Source organism: Odontesthes bonariensis, chromosome 2, assembly GCF_027942865.1.
Source record: "Odontesthes bonariensis isolate fOdoBon6 chromosome 2, fOdoBon6.hap1, whole genome shotgun sequence".
NCBI classification, from domain to species: Eukaryota; Metazoa; Chordata; class Actinopteri; order Atheriniformes; family Atherinopsidae; genus Odontesthes; species Odontesthes bonariensis.
The window spans coordinates 43983412-44004184 of NC_134507.1; the positions used below are offsets into that span (position 1 = coordinate 43983412).

The 20773-nt window shown below is 43.9% G+C and overlaps 1 protein-coding gene across 1 annotated transcript in view; it reads left to right on the forward strand.

The window, feature by feature from the left end:
• birc6 (baculoviral IAP repeat containing 6) overlaps positions 1-20773 on the forward strand; it is a 120454-nt gene that overhangs the window by 45539 nt on the left and 54142 nt on the right. Inside the window, exons 27-52 of the mRNA XM_075473107.1 lie at positions 958-976; positions 2196-2332; positions 2521-2658; positions 3124-3251; positions 3446-3577; positions 4338-4553; positions 4637-4820; positions 6164-6340; positions 6846-6979; positions 7747-7900; positions 8010-8126; positions 8293-8453; positions 9028-9154; positions 9243-9353; positions 10280-10538; positions 10679-11250; positions 11579-11754; positions 11871-11967; positions 14702-14896; positions 15048-15248; positions 15383-15662; positions 15749-16005; positions 17147-17255; positions 18102-18329; positions 18418-19285; positions 19839-19982. Coding sequence (XP_075329222.1) covers positions 958-976; positions 2196-2332; positions 2521-2658; positions 3124-3251; positions 3446-3577; positions 4338-4553; positions 4637-4820; positions 6164-6340; positions 6846-6979; positions 7747-7900; positions 8010-8126; positions 8293-8453; positions 9028-9154; positions 9243-9353; positions 10280-10538; positions 10679-11250; positions 11579-11754; positions 11871-11967; positions 14702-14896; positions 15048-15248; positions 15383-15662; positions 15749-16005; positions 17147-17255; positions 18102-18329; positions 18418-19285; positions 19839-19982 — 5321 coding nt within the window. The remainder of the gene's footprint in view (positions 1-957; positions 977-2195; positions 2333-2520; positions 2659-3123; positions 3252-3445; positions 3578-4337; positions 4554-4636; positions 4821-6163; positions 6341-6845; positions 6980-7746; positions 7901-8009; positions 8127-8292; positions 8454-9027; positions 9155-9242; positions 9354-10279; positions 10539-10678; positions 11251-11578; positions 11755-11870; positions 11968-14701; positions 14897-15047; positions 15249-15382; positions 15663-15748; positions 16006-17146; positions 17256-18101; positions 18330-18417; positions 19286-19838; positions 19983-20773) is intronic.

Consider the following 20773-nt stretch of genomic DNA (forward strand, 5'->3'; position numbering starts at 1 on the left):
TGCAGATTTCATGCATAGACACATGAGAACAGAAATGTCTTTAACCTGGATTTAAAATGTCTCCATTTGGTGAAAGTTTAATCTCCACTGGCAGTTTGTTCCACTTGTTTGCAGCATAACAGCTAAATGCTGCTTCTCCATGTTTAGTCTGGACTCTGGACTGGACCAGCTGACCTGAGTCCTGGATCTAAGAGCTCTGCTGGCTTTATATTCTCTGAACATATCACAGATTGTAAACCATCAGCAGGCTTTTAAAATCTATTCTGTGACTGACTGGAAGCCAGAGTAAAGATTTTAAAGCTGCTGTGATGTGTTCAGATCTCTTAGTCCGGGTTAAAACTCCAGCAGCGTTCTGGATGAGCTGCAGATGTTTAATGCTCTTTTTGGGAAGTCCAGTTAAAAGAGCGTTACAGTAATGGAGTTCAGTGGAAAGAATTGAGTCATGGGGGGCCATGATGACACTGTGACCGTGTTCCAGTCGCCCACTTGTTCACTTTCTAGCCCAGTATATAGTTAGTCAGCCACTTTGTACTTTTTTTTTAAAATTTCATTGAAAACTTGTCATTTACTATGCGGTGCGCTCCAAACCCATCATGTGTTACACCAAAAGTGGTTCACTGCTATTGGTGGAAATGGGCCATCATGCATGGATCCAGAGGCTGACGGAGCATGCTAATACACCCCGATGGTAGTCCAAACTAACGTCCGCAGAGTTTCTTACCTATGGAGAGTGCCTGGGGAGCAGATACTCCCTCAGATAGTCTCAACCATTCCTGCTTTGTCCTGTTTCTGTGCTAACCACGGGGCTTAAGAAATATCCAGGATATACGCTTGATGGTGTTTTTTTAAAATATTTGGATGCAGGCCAGTACAATGTGTCCACAGGGCGGTAACACCACTTGTGTACCAACAGTTGGTGTGTTTTGACACGTTTAATCGGTTGGTTAACACCATCAGCTCGTGAGTCCTTTATATGGTGAGTGAATGTGTGGGCAGCTCAAAGATGAAAAATGGAACCTGGCTGAATTCTCTCAGCTCCCACTTTGAATAGTTCCAAAATAAACTGATGCAGAAGTTTCTTTGCTTCTGATACTAATTTGACCAAAGCTGTTCATGATGCATTCACTGCCCCCACTGATTTGGGCAACTTTCCCTTTATAATACACTCAGGCTAATGTATTTGTGCAACCCTTTTGCCGTGATGGTTACTGATGGACTATTATCTTCATGACTACATACATATTTTTGATCCTTTAAAGGTAGGGTAGGAGATCCTGGATTTTGAGTCCAGCGAAGCTGCATTTTGAAAATACACAGGTCCCAACCCTTTTCTTCACTTTCCCCCCGAAGCCACGCCTCTAGAGTACATGAACGCGCAATGCTTGTTTACGAGCACGAAGGTGCACGAGCGCTGTTCTGACAGCAAGAATCGATCGTTACCATTTTTAGTATTTAGTATATGCTAACTATACGTTTAATAATGCTAGGTGCTAGCCAAGCTGGCTCTAGTTTAGCTTCCTGCCAAGCTTCTGGGCGCGTAATTCGTTCACGAAGAAGGGTACGCGCACAGGGAGAAGGAGGGGGAAGGAGGAGCAGATTGCAGTTTGATAGACGCATCAAAATCCAATCATTGTTAACGGTCCGTTTAGTATGATTGGATACTGTTTTTCCTAGATTTTACGTTCTAGAGGCCACTAAAACTTTTAATTTTTGTGTCAAAACTTTTAATTAATTGGTTGCAATGGGGGTGTGAAGAGTATTTCAAGCAATATGTAAAAAAATGCTCCAGAAAAAGATCCCCTACCCCACCTTTAAGACCTTACTCTATACTAAGTTCTGATAGGTTTAAGATGCGTGGTGCTTAGATTCATCAATAAAAAGTATAAATTTCTTTAACGTTGTATAAGAAATATCTCAGACATAAAAATGCCTCATTATTTCTCCCTGATGGTTCAATTTCTGAACTTTAAATTTGGTCATTCCTGAGCGCTTAAACAAAATCATTATAGTGAGTCTGATTTGGATGATTGCCACATGCAATGTTACAGCAACTCTACTTTAGGTAAAGGAAATACTTGAGGTATTTTTACTACATTGTGCTTCCAGTTTCTTCTAAAAGCTAATCTCAGACAACTTTCTGTCCAATCCAGAGCAAAGTTTTCCCATAGTAATGGCAGCGTTCTGTGTTCACGCAGGGTGTTTATGCTGCTCTCCTGCATTGGACAAAGATCCCTGAGTAACAGTGGTGTGTTGGAGGGCCTCCTGAACCTGCTGGACAGCCTGCTGTCTCCCCTGCAGCAGCCTTATGCCGCCGCTCAGCGCAGGACTGAAGGTAAAGCTGCCATCAGACTGTGTGGTTGCAAAGGAAATGTCAGCTTAAAACATGCTTTCCAACTAATGACAGAAACAGCAATTTGATGAATGAACATGCATTTATAGGCCAAAATAACAGAGGTAAAGGCTTTTTTAAAAATGAATACATCGATGTTTTTGTCCCAAATGACCGTTTGTGTGTTCCAGGTGTTTTGGATATCCCCATGATCAGCTGGGTAGTGATGCTGGTTTCCAGATTGCTGGACTATGTTGCCAGTATAGAAGATGAAGCCTCAGGTGGGAAGAAGAATCTTGGGGGGAAAGAACGTGACAGACCTGTAACAGGTATATTATAAACTGCATCAGATTTCCCTTTTTATTCAAGCTTATACTGACGGCTTATAAAATTCATTTCACTGAAAAAGCTTTAGTTTTTGAAGGTCTACATTTCAAACTAAAGAAAAAGGTACACATTTCATAACGAAATGAAATGCCGTTTGATACACCTCACATCTTATTCTGGTTGGAGATGCAGGATCTAAACGGTAATGTCCTCTGGAAAATACAGTTTAGAAAATTGGGAAGCACAGTTATGAATTTTTACTCTTTGATCATTTCCACCTCATTTAGGCTGATTGCAGATACTGATTTGCATTCAGATTTTTGATTGGCTTGTTTGCATGCAGTTACAGAGGACATTCCACCTTCTGTGATAGAAGTAAACCTTTTCATGCCTGTTCTTATCATGATCTGAGAAGCGCATCGAGTCTCCACCTCTCCTGTTCATGTTCATGGGTTTTTGTCTCTCAGGCATTCAGTGGAGCTTCATCAATAACAGCTTTCAGTCTCAAAGCTCGAGCAGGTCATCTAAGGGCAGCAGCAGCTTGGATCGCCTGTACTCACGGAAGATCCGCAAGCAGCTCGTCCATCACAAGCAGGTAAATGTGTCTCATTCCACAACCAGCACCTCCTCACATTTGTTTTTCAAATGGTCAAATGCAGCACTGTGTTGATGATTATGATGTGTCTAGTTACCCAGAGGAAGGACTGCTTGATAGAAGAAAGTCTGTAAATAAAAGAGAAACAACATCATTTTGTAGTACTTAAATTAATCCAGCCTTTTTTATTGTAGCAGTTAAATCTTTTGAAAGCAAAACAGAAAGCTCTGGTTGAGCAGATAGAGAAGGAGAAGATCCAGAGCAACAAAGGCTCCTCCTACAAGCTGCTGGTGGAACAGGCCAAACTCAAACAAGCCACATCCAAGGTGAGGAGTTCATCACACAATGTACTGAGTTGGAGTTGAGCTTCAGCTTCGGGCGCATTTTGCTCTTTTTCATGGTGATAACTGTAGTAGATGAAGTCTTTTTTTGTGCATTGGAAGCAAGGCTTGTTGAATTACAAGTACAGCTCTTTACCTCCTAATAATCCATGAGCTGCTTTAATTGGTACCTTCCACTTTGGGCTGATCCAGCATAGCTCTTGTTGTCCCCAGCAGGTATTCACTGCCCCCCTGATTCGTGCAGCTTTCAGTTTATAATGCACTCTGGGGCATGTTTCTGTTAAACCCTGCTGGACTTTATGACTACATACATATTTATTTGATCCTTTAATTCACTTGCTTCTCATTGACACAGGTATACTAAGTTATAATAAGTTTAAGATGTGTGGTGCTTAGATTCACCAATAAAAAATAAAATCAGTATTTCTACTTCACGGTTCAGTTTTTAAACATTCCTGAGCGCTTGAAAAACAGTCTGATGTGGATGTTCTCTATATGCAATGTTACAGTGTGTTGCACACTAGTTGTATGAGAGTTAACAGGAAGCACACACCATATATACATCACCACATACTGCTATTTTCCATTTAGTTTCTTGCTTGTGTTGTTGGGTAGCAATACACTTTATTGAATGCATATTGTATAGCACAGGAATTGAAAGTGTGGTCTGCTTGTGTAATTCCTCTGATGGTGTGTATTGACATCCCAAAATATCTTCAGTTCTTTCTTCTTCTTCTTCGTCCAGCACTTTAAAGACCTGATCCGTCTGCGGCGGACAGCCGAATGGCCTCGCTCCACATTGGACGCAGAGTCCTCAACAGCCAAAGAAGCCCCAGAAGTGGAACCTCTGCCCTTCACACTGTCCCATGAACGCTGCATCTCTGTGGTGCAGAAGCTGGCCCTCTTCCTGCTCTCCATGGACTTCACCTGCCATGCCGACCTGCTGCTTTTCGTCTGCAAGGTATTCATCTGACACTGTTACATGGATCTCCTAAGTACAGGGATCTGTGTAAATGAATAAATGTCTACCTTTGTTATCCCCAGGTCCTTGCAAGGATAGCCAATGCCACAAGGCCTACTATCCATCTGTGTGAGGTGGTGTCCGAGCAGCAGCTGGAACGACTTCTGCTCTTACTTGTGGGGACGGACTTCAACAGGGGTGACATCTCCTGGGGGGGTGCATGGGCACAGTATTCTCTCACTTGTATGCTACAGGACATCCTGGCAGGTGTGTTTAATTTTCTTGTAGCTTGGCGTCACATCTGTTAGGGCATGATAAACGGTGTATTTTCATGGCACAGTGTTGGAAGCTTTTCAATGACGGGTTGAACAGGGGCTTTAACAAATACATTTAACTTTGTTCTACGTTTGTCCATCTTTGTTGACTTTCAGTGAAAGATCATAAAAAACTTTAAATGTAAAATCACCAAATACATCTTTGAACAAGATAACATATAACAATAAACTTATTCTTGAATTTATTCTAAATAGATGAAAAGAAATGGCAGTTAGACCAAACGTGTCTGTACTTCAATGTGAAAATAGGCCAGAAGAATATAATAAGACTCTTCAAGGTGTAATGATAAGGCAACTATGTTAAATTGTTTAAATTCATATCCATGATTCTCTGTAGATCACTCTTGTTAAGTTCATGCTAGCACTGCAGTATATTTAAATCTTGTATCAATTGTAATTATGTTTACCAAAAGATAAACTGCCTCGGCCTTGTTGGCACACACACAACCCGACTGAGGAACGCAACGCAGCGCAGGGTAGCGTAGCCTAGCGCAGCGTAGCCCAGCGTAGCGTATCCCAGAGTAGCTCAGCGCAGTGTAGCCCAGTGTAGCGTAGCGTATCCCCGCGTAGCCCAGCGTAGCTCAGCGCAGTGTAGCCCAGTGTAGCGTAGCGTATCCCCGCGTAGCCCAGCGCCACGTAGCCCAGCGCCGCGTAGCCCAGCCCAGCGTAGCCCAGCGCAGCGCGGACAGTTTGCATATCGACTGGATATCAAAAGACCTGCAAATACATGGTGTCTAGTCTTGTGTTGCCCACCATTAAAAACGAGCTCAATAAACCCTTATTCAGCTTATTGTGAAGGAGGATAAGATGGTGCAGACGGCAGCTGGGCTTTTCTGGGGAGACTTTTCCAATTCATTTAGCCACAGTTATTCCAAAAATATTGCTACATTTAAGGCTGGTTACTTTTTAGAGTCGCTAACTTTGTAACAATGAGAAGTTGGAAGCAAGTGCAGTTCAGCTTGTTGCTAACAAATGCAATCAGAAAGTTGTAGAAAATATTGAGAAACCCATGGTAATGTTTAAAATATCGATTTAAACTGTATCGTGCGATTTCTCAAAACCACTGTACGATGATTTAGCTTTTGGAAAAATGTGTCTGTTTTCACATGCTGAAAACAATGAAGTCTGCGCCCAGATATCCGTTGTTTGGATTTCTGCTGGCTCTGGAAGCCATTGGATCATACCTGGTGACTTCTCAGGTCGTATGTCCCTAACCTTCAGGGACCTTTATTTGTAGCATACTGGTGCTTTAGCGTGAACTTGTTGTCATCCCAGGTGAACTACTGTCGCCGGGCTCTCTGGATGCCATGGATGAAGTGGTGGTGGTGGGTGAGGAGGCTGGAGCATCATCCTCCACGGCAGGGGCAGATTCTGATGACTCTTTGCCCCTGTCAGCATCCATCCCCCTGGTAGAGAGCATCGATGAAGCCCTGGTGCCTGATATCATCGCAGGTACAACGGGGACCTCCTCAGTGTTCCAAAGTGCGTGGGTAGCCCCGTCCCTCCCTCACATTTCCCACAATACTTACTTTTGTCGTGACATGATGACATATGTTTGTGACCACATTTCCCCCCCTTTTTTTAAATGTTTCTCCAGTTTCTTTTCTTCTGTTTTTGCTGTCATTATGGTTGATGCTGTAATTGTTGTGACGGTACTACCTTATGGAGTGGGAGTTTAGACACTTTGAATCCGATCATTTTTTGTTCTGTTTTACTGATAAGTATTTGAATGTATAGTATTGTTTAACTGTATAAATCTATGTGGGAAATTAGGGAAATATCACTGCTTCTTTAGATCTTTACTGTCTGAATTCCCCCTCCTACAGGAGTGAAGCAGCTCCAGTATTGGGTGGATTGGCGTTAAAATTGCCCAGTAACATGCTGAAGAAGTTTTTCTTGTGTATGTTTTTCTAGTGTGCTTGCTTGGCAATATTAAAGCTGTTTTTATTATCCAAAGGTGCTCCACCTCTGTCATCTTTGGAAAAAGATAAAGACATAGACTTTGACTTGCTACAAGACCTGATGGATGTTGATATTGATCCTTTAGATATTGATTTGGAAAAGGATCCTCTCGCTGCCAAAGTTTTTAAGGTATGTTGATTGTGACTCCCTTTTCTTCTTTGAGTGCGTACTGTCTTGTGTTTAGATGTGATATGTCTGGACTACCACCAAGTTTTCAAATGAAACCTGAACATCCATTTTACCACACTGACGACAGAATATTAAAACGGCTTGTGATGTTTACATTTGAACAATTGCAGGATTTAACGAGAGAAAGGTCAGGATTTCAAAATAATTCTGATTATAGGATATGAGTTAGAACATATCATAGATGTAGTTCTTTTTAATTAAAAAAAGTACCATGACAGTTTGTTTTGCAGAGATATTCAGTATTTTCAGGATCAATAAATGTTTCATATGAAAGATTTTCTAAAAAGTCATAATTTTAAAGAGAAAAAAGTGAAATGACGTAATTGTTGTTGAAATGTTGAAAGAACAAGCAACGATTACCTTCAAGCTCAGCTTCCCACAGGTTCTTAAAACGGACTTAACTGTTGGAATGGAATGCAATCACAGACTTTCACTGTTCCTCAGTGGTTATCAGTGGAATGCTTTCATTAGGAGAAGATCAAACTCCATTTGTTTTTTGTGTCTGCTTTGAACTACTGTTAGCATCAGATAAAATAAGTTCTACACATAAGGAAACTATAAGCTCTCAGTTTGTCAAGGGAAGGATCATTTTCTGCTTTTAGCAGAGCTATCTTTGACTTGGGTTCCATAATAAACGTAGAAGTAGGTCAGCTGACCATAGCTCCATTCCCTTTTGTCATCCACTCTTTTGTCATGTTTTTTCTCAGCCTATAAGCAGCACCTGGTATGACTACTGGGGGGCTGACTATGGCACATATGGATACAATCCTTACATTGGAGGTGTTGGTATTCCAGTATCCAAGCCTCCAGCTGCTGCTGAAAAGCCTGGCTCACAGGGTCTGTCGGTATCCGTGTCACAAGGTGCGTATCAGCTGAATTTCACCTGAATATACTTTTCTCTGAAGTACTTGCTTCATTTAATTATTGCAAAGTTTTCCATCTGAGCTTTGATCTTCTGTGGGTTTCGCAGCACTGGATGCTCGGCTTGAAGTGGGCCTGGAGCAGCAGGCCGAGCTGATGCTCAAAATGATGGCGACTCTGCAGGCCGACTCCATCCTACAGGCTCTCACTTCAAGTTCATCCACAGGTATGTGGGGAAGGTTCCCTGGAGTCTTTAAAAGGACCTCCTGTATTCAGTGTCCCAGACGCTTTCTTTTTTTTTTCACACAGAGTTTCACTTTGACTATAATGTTAATGTGGGTCACTGTTATTTGATGCTACATGTAAGCTATGCGTTTCTGTGCCGTTTCCAGTGAGCCAGCCCTCTAATGGAACTGATGACTCCCTGCTCCGAGCTCTCCACGGTGGAGGCTCTCCTCCCAGCAGCAGCCTGATGATCCAACCTTCATCCATCCCCATTCTGAGTGCCTGCTTCAACAAGCTCTTCTCCATGCTGCAGGTCCACCACGTACAGGTGAGCCCCCTTAGACTCTCTGAACTCACCTACTTTCTGAGACCTGGACAGATTCAGCCTTTAACTTTAATTATCATCCTCTGTTTCATAATTATCACCCCTTTAGGTCAATTTTGTACTTTTATTTTTTATTTTTATTGAAATATGTCAAATGAACTCTATAGGACTTAGTAATATAGACTGCAGTTCTCTTAAATAAAGATGGAATTGTAGAGAAATGATGACGGTAAGTGAATTATGAAGTGTAGCCAGTGAGAATTGATGGCTTAATCTGTCTCTTCACCTGAAAACGGTAGAAGCATCCTGCGCTGTGTGCTTATCAGCTGCTCCAACGTTCTTCCCAGCGCTGGAAGCACTCGCTCTGCTTCATGAAACAACTTTTGCCATGTTGTACATTTATTAATCCTCTTAATCCAGTTTTCCACAGCTTCAGAATGTTGTGACAAAAATAAGTACTAGTGTCAAAAACCTGGTACATTAGTGTGAGTTATATATGATCACCAATTAGGTGAATGAATGAATAAATTTAGCAAAGAAGAAAAGAAAAGGGGATTAACATTTTCTTTGCTCTCAGCTGGAGTCCCTGCTGCAGCTGTGGTTAACGCTGAGTCTCAACACATGTTCGGCGGGCTGTGAGGAAAGTGGGTCAGACATTTTCCTGTTCAATGCCAGCAGAGTGCCCACCATCCCTCTCAATCAAGGTAGACCCTTGTAATGCAGAGCTGTTGAAGTTTCCTCTGTTATGTTCCTTCTTCTTGTACTCACTCCTGGCTTTTTGCGTGTGTTCAGCATCCATCAGCAGCTTCCTCACAGTGCTGGCGTGGTACCCCAACACCTCCCTGAGAACTTGGTGTCTGGTGCTGCACTCCCTCACTCTCATGACAAACATGCCAGCCTGCGGTCAGTACTCCCGTCTTCACTGGTTTTATGTGATGGGCTTTCTTTTTTTCCATCGTCTGTCTGCTAGAAAGTTTATGCAAAAACCACCGAGACGGATGACATGAAGCTTAGTGGGAAAGAGAGGAAGACGCAGTTGCATTTTCTTGCATGCATTCATCAGTTTTACTTGAAAATTACTAGGGCTGGGCGAGTTAACGCGATTATAACGAGTTAACTCGTTAATTATTTAACGCCGATAAATATTGTATCGCACATTAACGCAGGTTTTATCATTTATTTTATTATTGTAAAAGTCTGTTGCTCACAGGCTTTTATTTTGTAAAAGTCTGCTGCTGTCTGCTGCGGAACCGCAAAAGAAAGTAATCGGCGGATCCACCAAACCCGGAGAAGGGTACGGAACTTTTACTCGGCCATTTTCATTTTAAAGTTCTTCCAGACGGCGGAGTCGACAGAACCAAAGTCATCTGTAAACACAGCCAAGTTGAATTGTCTTCTCAGCGTAGTAGTTCCAGTCTAAAATATCACTTAAGGCAAAACACACAACTGATAGCAGCAAGTCATTCAAGGAAACAGACAGTGGAGCGAGGCTTCTACATAAAAACTACAGAAAGATGCTGATGTTAAAAGTGTGTTTGCACAACAAATGTTATGGCACTTTCATTCATATGGCAGCACATTTAAAATAAAGCTAAATGCTAAAAGCTATACACTACTTTTGGATTCATTTTTGGATTTTGCGTACAAATGCGATTAATCGTGATTAATCAGGGAAATCATGTGATTAATTAGATTAAAACTTTTAATCGTTGCCCAGCCCTAGATATGCCAAATAGTGCTTTGGACTTGGATGTACTGTTGAGTTCCTCTCTCTCCATGTTGTTGTTTTCTGGAGTTGAGTGACTGATATCAAACCTTGACTTCAGCAGCACCCAGCAGTGGAATGAGCTCTCTGGAAAGCACAGCCCAACAGATGGTGTCTGACCCCACCCTGGTGCACGTGCTGGTGCGCTTCCTGTCTGGCAGCAGCACCAACGGGACCAGCCAGCACAGCTCTCAGGTGGGACCCACGGCCACCCAGGCCATGCATGAGTTTTTGAGCCGCTTGCAGGTCCACCTGTCTTCCACCTGCCCCCAGATGTTTAGCGAATTCCTGCTCAAACTCATGCACATCCTGTCTACCGAGAGGTACGTCTTTTTTGCTTTGAGTGGAATCGATTTTGTGTCAAACATTTGTCCAAATCTTGCGTGCCAAATTCCCCTCTTTCTGACAGCATTGATAATGTCTCGTACATCTGGGTAACTAATGGTGCATCCTGACTTTTTAGGGGTCCTTTCCAGTCAGGCCAGGGTCCACTGGATGCTCAGGTGAAGCTGCTGGAGTTTACTCTGGAGCAGAACTTTGAGGTGGTGTCAGTGGCCACCATCTCCTCTGTCATAGAGTCCATAACATTTTTAGTTCACCACTACATCACCTGCTCGGACAAGGTGGTTTCCCGCAGCGGCTCGGACAGCTCAGTGGGGGCCCGGGCTTGTTTTGGAGGTCTGTTTGCCAACATCATCCGTCCAGGAGATGCAAAGGCTGTCTGTGGAGAAACCACACGTGACCAACTGATGTTTAACCTGCTCAAGCTGGTCAACGTGTTGGTGCAGCTGCCTCTGTCTGGGGACAGAGAGTTCAGCGGACGCCTGCCACCGGTGGGCAGCGGAGCAGCTGACAGCAGCGTGTCTGATGAAGAGAAGGTCTGCGGCAGCAAAGAAAGTGTAGCTGGGGGATCTTCCACCAGTCAGGGTCCCCCTGCAGGTGTGGCCGACCTTGTGCTGGCCAATCAGCAGATAATGAGCCAGATCTTGTCAGCGCTTGGTCAGTGCAACAGCAGCGCCATGGCGATGATCATCGGTAAGAGATTCACAGTTATCAGCTGATTTAGCCGTTTGCGTAATCTCTACCAAGCATTTCAGCATCTTTTATTCATCATCTTTGAGTGTTCTCATCAACCATGTTGACAGCAAAGGTAACAAGTTTTTTGACAGCACCAGGGCCAACTGACTGGTGAACATTAGAGCTTTGAACACCCTTAGAACTAGATGTCAGGAGTTTGTAGTGACCAACATAGAGCTTAACTGACTTAAGTTGATCAGGTGGCTCTAAACAACTTTAAATGCATATGGAGAACAAGAGGAATAATCCACACACCTGCCTACTGACACCTCTGTCTGTTCTCCAGGAGCCAGTGGTCTCCACCTGACCAAACACGAGAACTTCCATGGTGGTCTGGATGCCATCTCAGTGGGGGATGGCCTCTTCACCATCCTCACTACCCTGAGCAAAAGGGCCACCTCCGTCCAGGTGATGCTCCAGCCCATTCTCACGTACATGGCCTGTGGTTACATGGGCAGACAGGTAAGCATCAGCCTGGGGGGGCTGGGACTTGTATGATATATCAAAGTTCTTTTTGAACTAACACAGAGCAGCAAAGCTTAATTGTGTGCTTTCTTTTTTTCTTCTGTACGTTTCAGGGGTCTCTTTCCACCTGTCAGCTGTCTGAGCCTCTTCTGTGGTTTATCCTCCGAGTGTTGGACACCAGCGAGGCTCTGAAGGCATTCCATGACATGGGTGGGTGTATATACATTCTAGTATGGGGCTTTTCTATGAATTATCAAGACAAAATGTGCTCTTAAACAGGGTTGTTGTTGTTTATTGTATTTCACACAGTGCACTGCTCTGATGGGATGAATACAAACTGTAAATCACTAAGTTTCTGCAGCTCATCCAAGTGCGGTGTTGTTTTGGAAACATTTCCAGTTTTTTTTCCTTTCCTTTTTTTTTTTTGTTTTGAAAATGCACTCAGGAAAAAAACCAATCCACTTGGCTGTACCCCTCCAATTTGCATTCTCAGGTAAAGGAGAGGCCTGCCTGTTATATTTTGTGGATCATGCTGTAGGGTTCATCTCGCCACTCGAATAGCCCCCCACACCCTGCTGAAGGGCTACATGACCACTGTGACTTGGTCTTGGGGCTGGGCGATATGGGAAAAGTCATATTACGATACATTTTTCGATATACATCACAATATAAAAAAAATCACTATTTTGTGAATTTTAAATGTTCCCTGTTACTCTTAATTGAGATTTGAAGATATCAGGAGGTTCATTTTTTAATTAAATATTTTTTTTTCTGTCAAAGTTGAACGTGACATGTGACACTATACAACTGTTTCAGATAAATACAGAACAGGTATTTTAAATTAAAATCCTATATCTGACCGGTCAACCGTTTGCTCTCCAGCAGCGGTTCTCTCTCTCGCTGTTCGGGTTCTCTCTCCCGACGTCTCAGCTGATGTAGTTGCACATTGAGTTGCCTGTGGCATGAAATGCGCTATATAAATAAAGATTGATTGATAGACATCCCTCACACATGTAGTAAACTCACTCAGCTGCTTGTATCAGAAACACACAGGAAACATGTTGCTCTGAACTCGGTGCGCTGCACTCGCTCGCTTCAGTGAGGAGGTGCTGCTCTCTTTATTAAACGTTGACGTGTAAAGATCGTCTATAGTGACAGACATCGCACTCTAACATCATCTAATCAAAAAAAGTTTGCATTCTCTGTGCTCAAACGGGTGGCGCTGCTTCAGCTGATGAAACAGATTAGTGGTATTCCCCGTCTTTCTCAGAACATGTGCTCGACATAATTCGCAGTGCACCCTGCTCTGTTTCGTGTCGGACTTCAAAAAAACCAAAATGCCTCCACACCACCGAACTTTTTGGGCCCTTCTTATCAACAATGTTATCAACTATGTTATCAACTATGTTATCAACTATGATATCAACTATGTTATCAACTATGTCATCCCTTACGCCTTGGGCAGTGTCTTCTGTTGTTTTTTCTGAGGGAGCACTCATTTCCTTTTTTTATACGGCTGCAGCAGCACAAACCAACACGCCACAACTAGCTGCTGGCATGGCTCTATTCCAGCCACGTGATTGGTTCAGCGTTGTCATTGGCTATTTCGTATTGTCTGTCAAAAGATGGAGGAATGTAATCTTTTTTTTTTTTGTTTAATATTTTTATTGGGAGGTAAGGCACATTGGAATAGAAATCAATGTCACATTTATGTTGAGCATTGTATTGCCACTGTCAGTTTGAGCAAACATATTGATACAGTCAAAATAATGTGCATCTTGAGTAAAAAAAAAAAAAGAAGCATACATTCTACCTCCTCTAGTGTTTTTTTTTTTCTTCACAACAATTCCAGAACAATACACAATTGTGGGGGGCTACTTAACTAACAGTTAAAGATATCTATAGGGAATGTAATCTATGGAAAAGTACATCGACCATGTTTCATATCGCTCTCGAGGAAAATAGCTATCGTAATCGTTTTATTGCCCAGCCCTACTTGGTCTCCACAGTTGAAGGGACACAGGTCTTTGAGGGTTTTTCCACCAAAGTGGTCCCAGTGCTGGTTCAAAACCAGAGCCTAACTTATAACTACTTAATTCTGTTTCAAACGCCAAAGCTTGACTTGAGCCCTGAAAAACAGGTGCTACATTAGCACCGACTCTCAGCTGGGCCAGAGCGAAGAACTGCTCATGTCGGGGTCCCCTAAAATGTAATGGCCACCATGTTTAAAGATCCATTGCCGATTTAGTGTTTAGTCTGCTCAATTCAAGAGAGCAATAAAAAAAAGACCACGTCTGTGCAGTGAAGTTAGCCGTACGATTTCCCACAGAGAAAGTTAGAAGTAGCAGAATGTCTTGAATGTAATTATTCTGTCCACAGCTTCGGACGTGCTTCATTTAATCACTCAATTTCCCTCATATATGTATGTATATTTTTGCTGAAATAAGGTTGGCTTTCCGGTTAAATGGCCAGGTCGAGCAATTGTGCATGTTACCTGGCTGATTGCTTAGAAATAGCAGTTAAGAGTCTTGAAATGCAGGTCAGCGTTGCACAGAGCAACACCATCTGTTGTCTAAAACTGTGTTTGGGAACTTGACTGTCTGATTTTTCCCAACAATATAATGTCTTAAAATGACCAAACACTGGAATCTGTTTTAAGATCCCTCTACCCTATAAAACAAAGAGTAAAACATGAGGCCTGTTCATATATACCTTTCAAGCCAGAACTGATGTGCCTTCGTTGCACATCAGTGTCATGTGTGCCCTAATGTCACTCTCATACATATACTGTGTGGGCTCTTGAGATCTAACAAATGCTGTGTATAAAGTGCTTTTCTTCTCTGAAAAAAATTGCAAAAGACTGTTCTCAATAGATTTTATTGTTTTATGGGATTTTAAGCCCAGTCTACAAATTTAAGAAAGCAACTTTCTCATCCCTCTTCAGGTGGTGTACAGTTGATCTGTAACAACATGGTGACCAGTACCAGAGCCATTGTAAACACAGCACGAAGTATGGTGTCCACTATCATGAAGTTCCTAGATTCAGGCCCTGGAAAGGCAGCGGACGGTAATCTTAAAGCCAGAGTGATGACTTCAGAACCAGACAATGCAGAGGGACTCCACAACTTTGCTCCTTTAGGTGCTTTAATCATTTTTTACTCCATTTGTGACATAGAAAGTAACATTTGGGACAATATTTTTGGGAATCTTTATTTAACTTTTTTCTGTCCTATTTATTTATCTCAGAGTTTTTCAACATTAGCCCATCTTTGGTGTTTGTCTGTTGACAGGCACCATCACATCTAGTAGCCCCACAGCACAGCCAGCAGAGGTCCTTCTCCAGGCCACCCCGCCCCACCGTCGGGCCCGCTCAGCCGCCTGGTCTTACATCTTCCTGCCAGAGGAAGCCTGGTGTGACCTTACCATCCACCTTCCAGCTGCTGTGCTGCTGAAAGAGCTCCACATCCAGCCACACCTCGCTTCTCTAGCTAGTGAGTACCACCCAGTTTGATTAAAAAAAAAAAGTTTTTTCATCACTTTTGCAACCAACAAAGCTTTTTCATCTCACTTGGATGAAAACGTAGTTATTCCTGATATGCTTTGCGCTACTCTTCCTACCAACCAGCCTGCCCGTCCTCTGTGTCGGTGGAGATCAGCGCAGACGGAGTCAACATGTTGCCTCTCTCCACACCAGTCATTACCAGTGGCTTAACATACATAAAGATCCAGCTGGTGAAAGCTGAGGTTGCTTCTGCCGTTTGCCTGAGGCTGCACCGGCCTCGGGATGCCAGCACACTTGGTCTTTCTCAGATCAAACTCTTGGGTCTAACAGCTTTTGGTAACACCTCCTCTGCAACAGTCAACAACCCCTTTCTGCCTTCTGAGGACCAAGTCTCTAAAACCAGGTACTGATAATGCATTTGGAATTGAGAGTATGATCATGTTTGATAGATATGGATGGGATTGTGACCACATCCTTCTCCCCATGCAGCATTGGATGGCTTCGTCTTCTCCACCATTGCCTGACCCATGTCAGTGACCTGGAAGCCATGATGGCCAGTGCTGCAGCACCCACAGCCAATCTGCTGCAGACGTGCGCCGCATTGCTCATGTCCCCTTATTGTGGGATGCATTCGCCCAACATTGAGGCCGTGCTGGTCAAAATAGGCCTGCAGTCCACGAGAATTGGCCTGAAACTCATCGACATCCTCCTGAGAAACTGCGCTGCCTCTGGCAACGACCCTGCCAGTGAGTCCCATACAGCTGCATCACTGTTGAGATTTCATCCAGATGTCCTTAATAAATACAAACACAAAAAATGTAGAAATAAGACATAGACCTGAATGTATTTCATATATTTTTTTCCGTCCCATTAGGTTGAAGTGTTTTTGTAGCCTCAGCTCTCTTAGCATGTGGCTTGGAGTATTAAGATTAAGACTTTATTGTCATGTAGATACAGGGAATTACTCCTCTGCTTTTAACCCATCCAGGTTACCCCCAGTTCACGTCTACCTCCAGCTTCTCCTTTCACCAGAGCAGTTAAATTACCCAGGCCATGATAGACCAATGTGGACCTCACCGTTGTTGGGTTTGTAAGGTCATGACTTCTAAACTAAACAAAGTTGATGCTAATCGACCGGTTTGTTGTCCTTTTTCTCCAAATGAGAATCGATAAGGGAACCAACAAAGAACCGAATCGTTAAGCAGAATCGAAAATGGAATTGGAATTGTAAAAATCTTATCAATTCCCATCCCTACATCCCTGTGGGGTGCCAGTTTGTGTAGTTATGCTGGCTAAGGTCTTGCTACCAATCCTGAAGGACTGGGGACTGCTTGTCAGGAGGTCCAGGAGCCAGTCACGAGGGGGTGCAGGACGAGTGCAAATAGTTTGTGGGGGTTGACCATATTGAAGGCAGAGCTGTCGTCAACAAAGAGCATCCTGATGAAGGAGTCTGTTTTCCAGGGGGGAGGGCGAGTGATGGAGGGCGGCCACAGCAGCATCTGAAGTCGACCTGTTGGGCCGGTTGGCATATTGCAGGGGATCCAGGATGTCTGGGATGCTGTTTTGAATGTGGGCCGGAAAAGCACTTTGCTATGATTGGAGTGAGTGCTACTGGCGTGTAGTCATTTAGGCAGGGACAATGGTTGTGGTCTTGAAGCAGATTGGAACGGTGCTCTGGCTGAGGGGAAGGTTGAAAGGAAGGTGAGAACATCGACAAACTCATTGGCACATGCTCTATGAGGGCCCGCCCCGGAGTGTTGTTTGGTCCTGCTGCCTTGCGAGGGTTGATCTTCCTCAGTGCTTTGTGATCAGTTTGCAAACCTCACTACATGGGGAAAAAAAGTTATTAGACACTCGCGTTTAATCAACTATGTTTTTCTCTTGAAGGTTTGAACAGTCCTCTGCTGTTTGGGCGACTTAATGGCCTCTCCTCTGACTCCACCATTGACATTCTATACCAGCTTGGGACCACACAGGATTCTGGGACCAAAGACAGGTACTTAAAGCCTCTAAAGTCTTTAACTTTGACATAAACTGCTTCCCTAAGAACATAACAGCCAAGGAGAAATGATCTTTTGTCAAGGTGGTATTCTAGAGCAGTGTTTCCCAACCTTTTTTGGCCTGAGTACCCCCTGAGCCTTCTTGTCACACCACGAGTACCCCTCACACATACAACGCGTGCGATGATTCTCCAAAAGTAGAGCAACACAGTGGTTATTACATGAAAATTGTTTTATTTAATATCCTTAACTTGAACATAAAATTCTCAGGCTTTCTCTCTCTTTTTTTTAACCTCAGTTGAATTCAACATAAGAATAAAAAACATTTTCTTGAAATATAAATAATTAACCAAAATAGTATAAATACTAAATCAAAATAATCTTCCTTTGTTATCTAACTTAAACAAGTAACATTTCTCTTTTTTTTAAGAATACATGAACATAAGATACATAGATAGATAGATACTTTATTAATCCCAATTTGGGAAATTGTTTCTCTCTCTTTTTAAGAATACATTAACAGGCCTAACTCATGTAACAGTCATCACAAAACTGGAGTCTCCTTCATAAACAGTCCTCAATAAAAGTGTGACGCCTTAATAAAAAATAAAAATAAAAACTCCCCGTGTCCCGCGGACCCCCTGCAGTACCTCCGCGTACCACTAGGGGTACGCGTCCCCCAGGTTGGGAAACACTGTTCTAGAGAGATGCATGGTGAAAAGTGTCCTCCTTGTTTAAAAAACAAAAAACAAACTTTAATCATCTTCTCACAACTGAAGGACTGAAAATGTCCGGACCATGTGATGAGTTATTTATCGATCTATTAAATGTTAACCTTGCAGGATCCAGGCTCTTTTGCAGTGGGTCCATGACTCCTCTCGAGTGGCTTCCCATAAAATGAGTCCCATGGGATACACCGCTGCTGGCTCTTCCTCTGCTTCTTCAAGGGAGTATGGCCTCCTCATGCCATCTCCTTCCCACCTGCACTGTGTGGCAGCCATCTTGTGGCACAGCTATGAGCTGCCGGTGGACTATGACCTCCCTGCACTTCTCAACAGAGAGCTCTTTGAGTCAGTCATTGCCTAATCATCGTGAAATTACACAGACATTTTCTTCACATCATCATTGTTAATACTTTGTTTGCCGTTCCTCCTCCAGGCTGCTGTATAACTGGTCCATGTCACTGCCATGCAACATAGTGCTGAAGAAGGCTGTGGACAGCCTGTTGTGTTCCATGTGTCATATCCACCCCAGTTACTTCTCCCTGCTTATGTCCTGGATGGGGATTGTCTCAGTGCCCAGCGCCAGTCACTCACAAGCTCAGCAGCGCCGCCTTGCCATGACAGATGATGGGAAAAAGCAGCATGATGCCAATGCCAGTGCCACAGGTCTCACAGATGACTCCAAGCATGCAAGGCCTCCTGTTAATCTGTCCGAGTCTCAGTTGACCACACTGGCAGCTGCCTCCCAGTCTCCGGGAGCGATCGAGCAGCTGCTGGACTCGGGCCTGCCCTCGCTGCTGGTCCGCAGCCTGGCTCAGTTCTGTGTTGGCCTGCTGGTCAGCGCCGACCTCCCTCTGCCCGCAGCTCAGGCCGACAGACGGCACCACCATCACCACTACCACTCGCCCTCCTCGTCCTCCCACAGTCGGCCGCCTCTGGCTGCAGAGCTGGCAGCTCCGGTGCTGCGCTTCCTCACAGAAGTGGGCAACAGTCACACCATGAAAGACTGGCTCGGAGGACCAGAGGTGAACCCGCTGTGGACAGCACTGCTCTTCCTGCTGTGCCACTCCAGTGCAAGCGCGAGCGCCGGTACGAATGCAGGCAGTCAGCCCCTGAGTGCTGGATGTGCAGCAGGTCCCCCTCCTCCCCAGCCTCACCATTCGGGCTCGCGCTTCTCCCTGGTGTCCTCTGAGTTGGCGGGTGGGCTCACCACACAGCAAAGGACGGCTCTGGAGAACGCTACAGTGGCCTTCTTTCTTCAGTGCATCTCCTGCCATCCCAACAACCAGCGGCTCATGGCACAGGTCTGCTCTTGAAGCTTTTACATTGGACATGTCAGATTTGCTGATTGAATTCTGAATGAAGTCTGTTATTCGTGTTTGGGAGTGTGCAAGTCTGAAAGGAGGAAATCTTTGGTGTTGTCTTCAGGGTTTTACCAAGAAATTTTTACAGTATTGTATCCGAAAAAGCTTTTCCGTCTGACTTGAGTTTAGAGTAGAAACATGTTTAGTCATATCTGACAAAGCATAAATACAGCATAGCAGATGGAAAAGAAAACTTGTTCATTTCTTGTTCTTTTTTGCTTTGCCTCCAGTTAGGGACTCCTGCTCTCACCATAAATCAGATAGACCGTGCAGCCACTTTCTGTTGATGCGCACACTTGTTTATTTGGTGTAAATCAGTCGATGAAAACAGCCTAATTCACAATTCATTTCAGATTTCTATGGCAACATTGTAGAATTTGTTTCAATTTCCTTTGAAACTTGTATGGAAATGTGCTCCATGAAAAGATTGGATTGAGATGTTAATCATGTTCTGTCTCTTAATTCACTCTGAGACCCTTTGTTCTGATTGCAGGTTCTATGTGAACTCTTTCAGTCCGCTCCTCAGCGAGGAAATGTACCAATCTCTGGAAACATCTCAGGCTTCATTCGAAGGCTTTTTCTGCAGCTCATGCTGGAAGATGAGAAGGTCACCGTCTTCCTGCAGTCTCCCTGCCCGGTTGGTAGCTTTCTCTTGTTGTATTATCTGCTCGGTTTCTTCAGCTCTATGCGAACAGCCTAACGGAGCAGAAAGCACCTCCAGTGTCCTGCAATGCTGTCATTTTGCTTAATGTTAGACTAATTAGGACTTCACCCTTCACATGTTGTGTTAGGAAATTTGACGTCGCAGCCAGTTTGAATGAATTTGCAGTACAACTTCCCCACTGTGCTAAAACTCTCCAGTGTTATGCCTCGGGCTGCAGGGTTGTAGTTTGGAGCTTCAGCCTTGTAAGCTGTATGAGGAAAAAGTGATGAGCAGTGTTTCCAAGATAACAAGACAGATTGGATTTGAACAGTAGCAGTCTACATTCTACAACACTGCCATGTTGCTAACAGAAATAATGCAACGTTTCATTCTGACACGCAACTTAGTGCAATAGATGTTTACTGTTCGACCACAAGGGGGCAGTGCAGCAGTATTAAACAGTAGCCTCATTTTCTATCCAGTTCCTCCCTCAGACTGATTCGTGTCTGGTTTAATTTGTTCACTGTGACATCCCAGTGCTAAATATTTGACAGTTTTTAGAAAACACGTTTCGGTGCGTGAGCAGATGTGCAGCAGAACAAGGTGTAGAAGAAAAGATTTGAATGAATCATCGCAAACACCCCGTCTCAGTGGCAGTGCCGTCTCGGGGACGACGGTTAAAAGGCCCATTTGCTCGCTTCAGACTGTGACTCTGAGGACCAGCTGCCCTGCCCGTGTTCTGACATGTTTCCACTGGGACACATGAGCATGCTCAGTAGATAAAC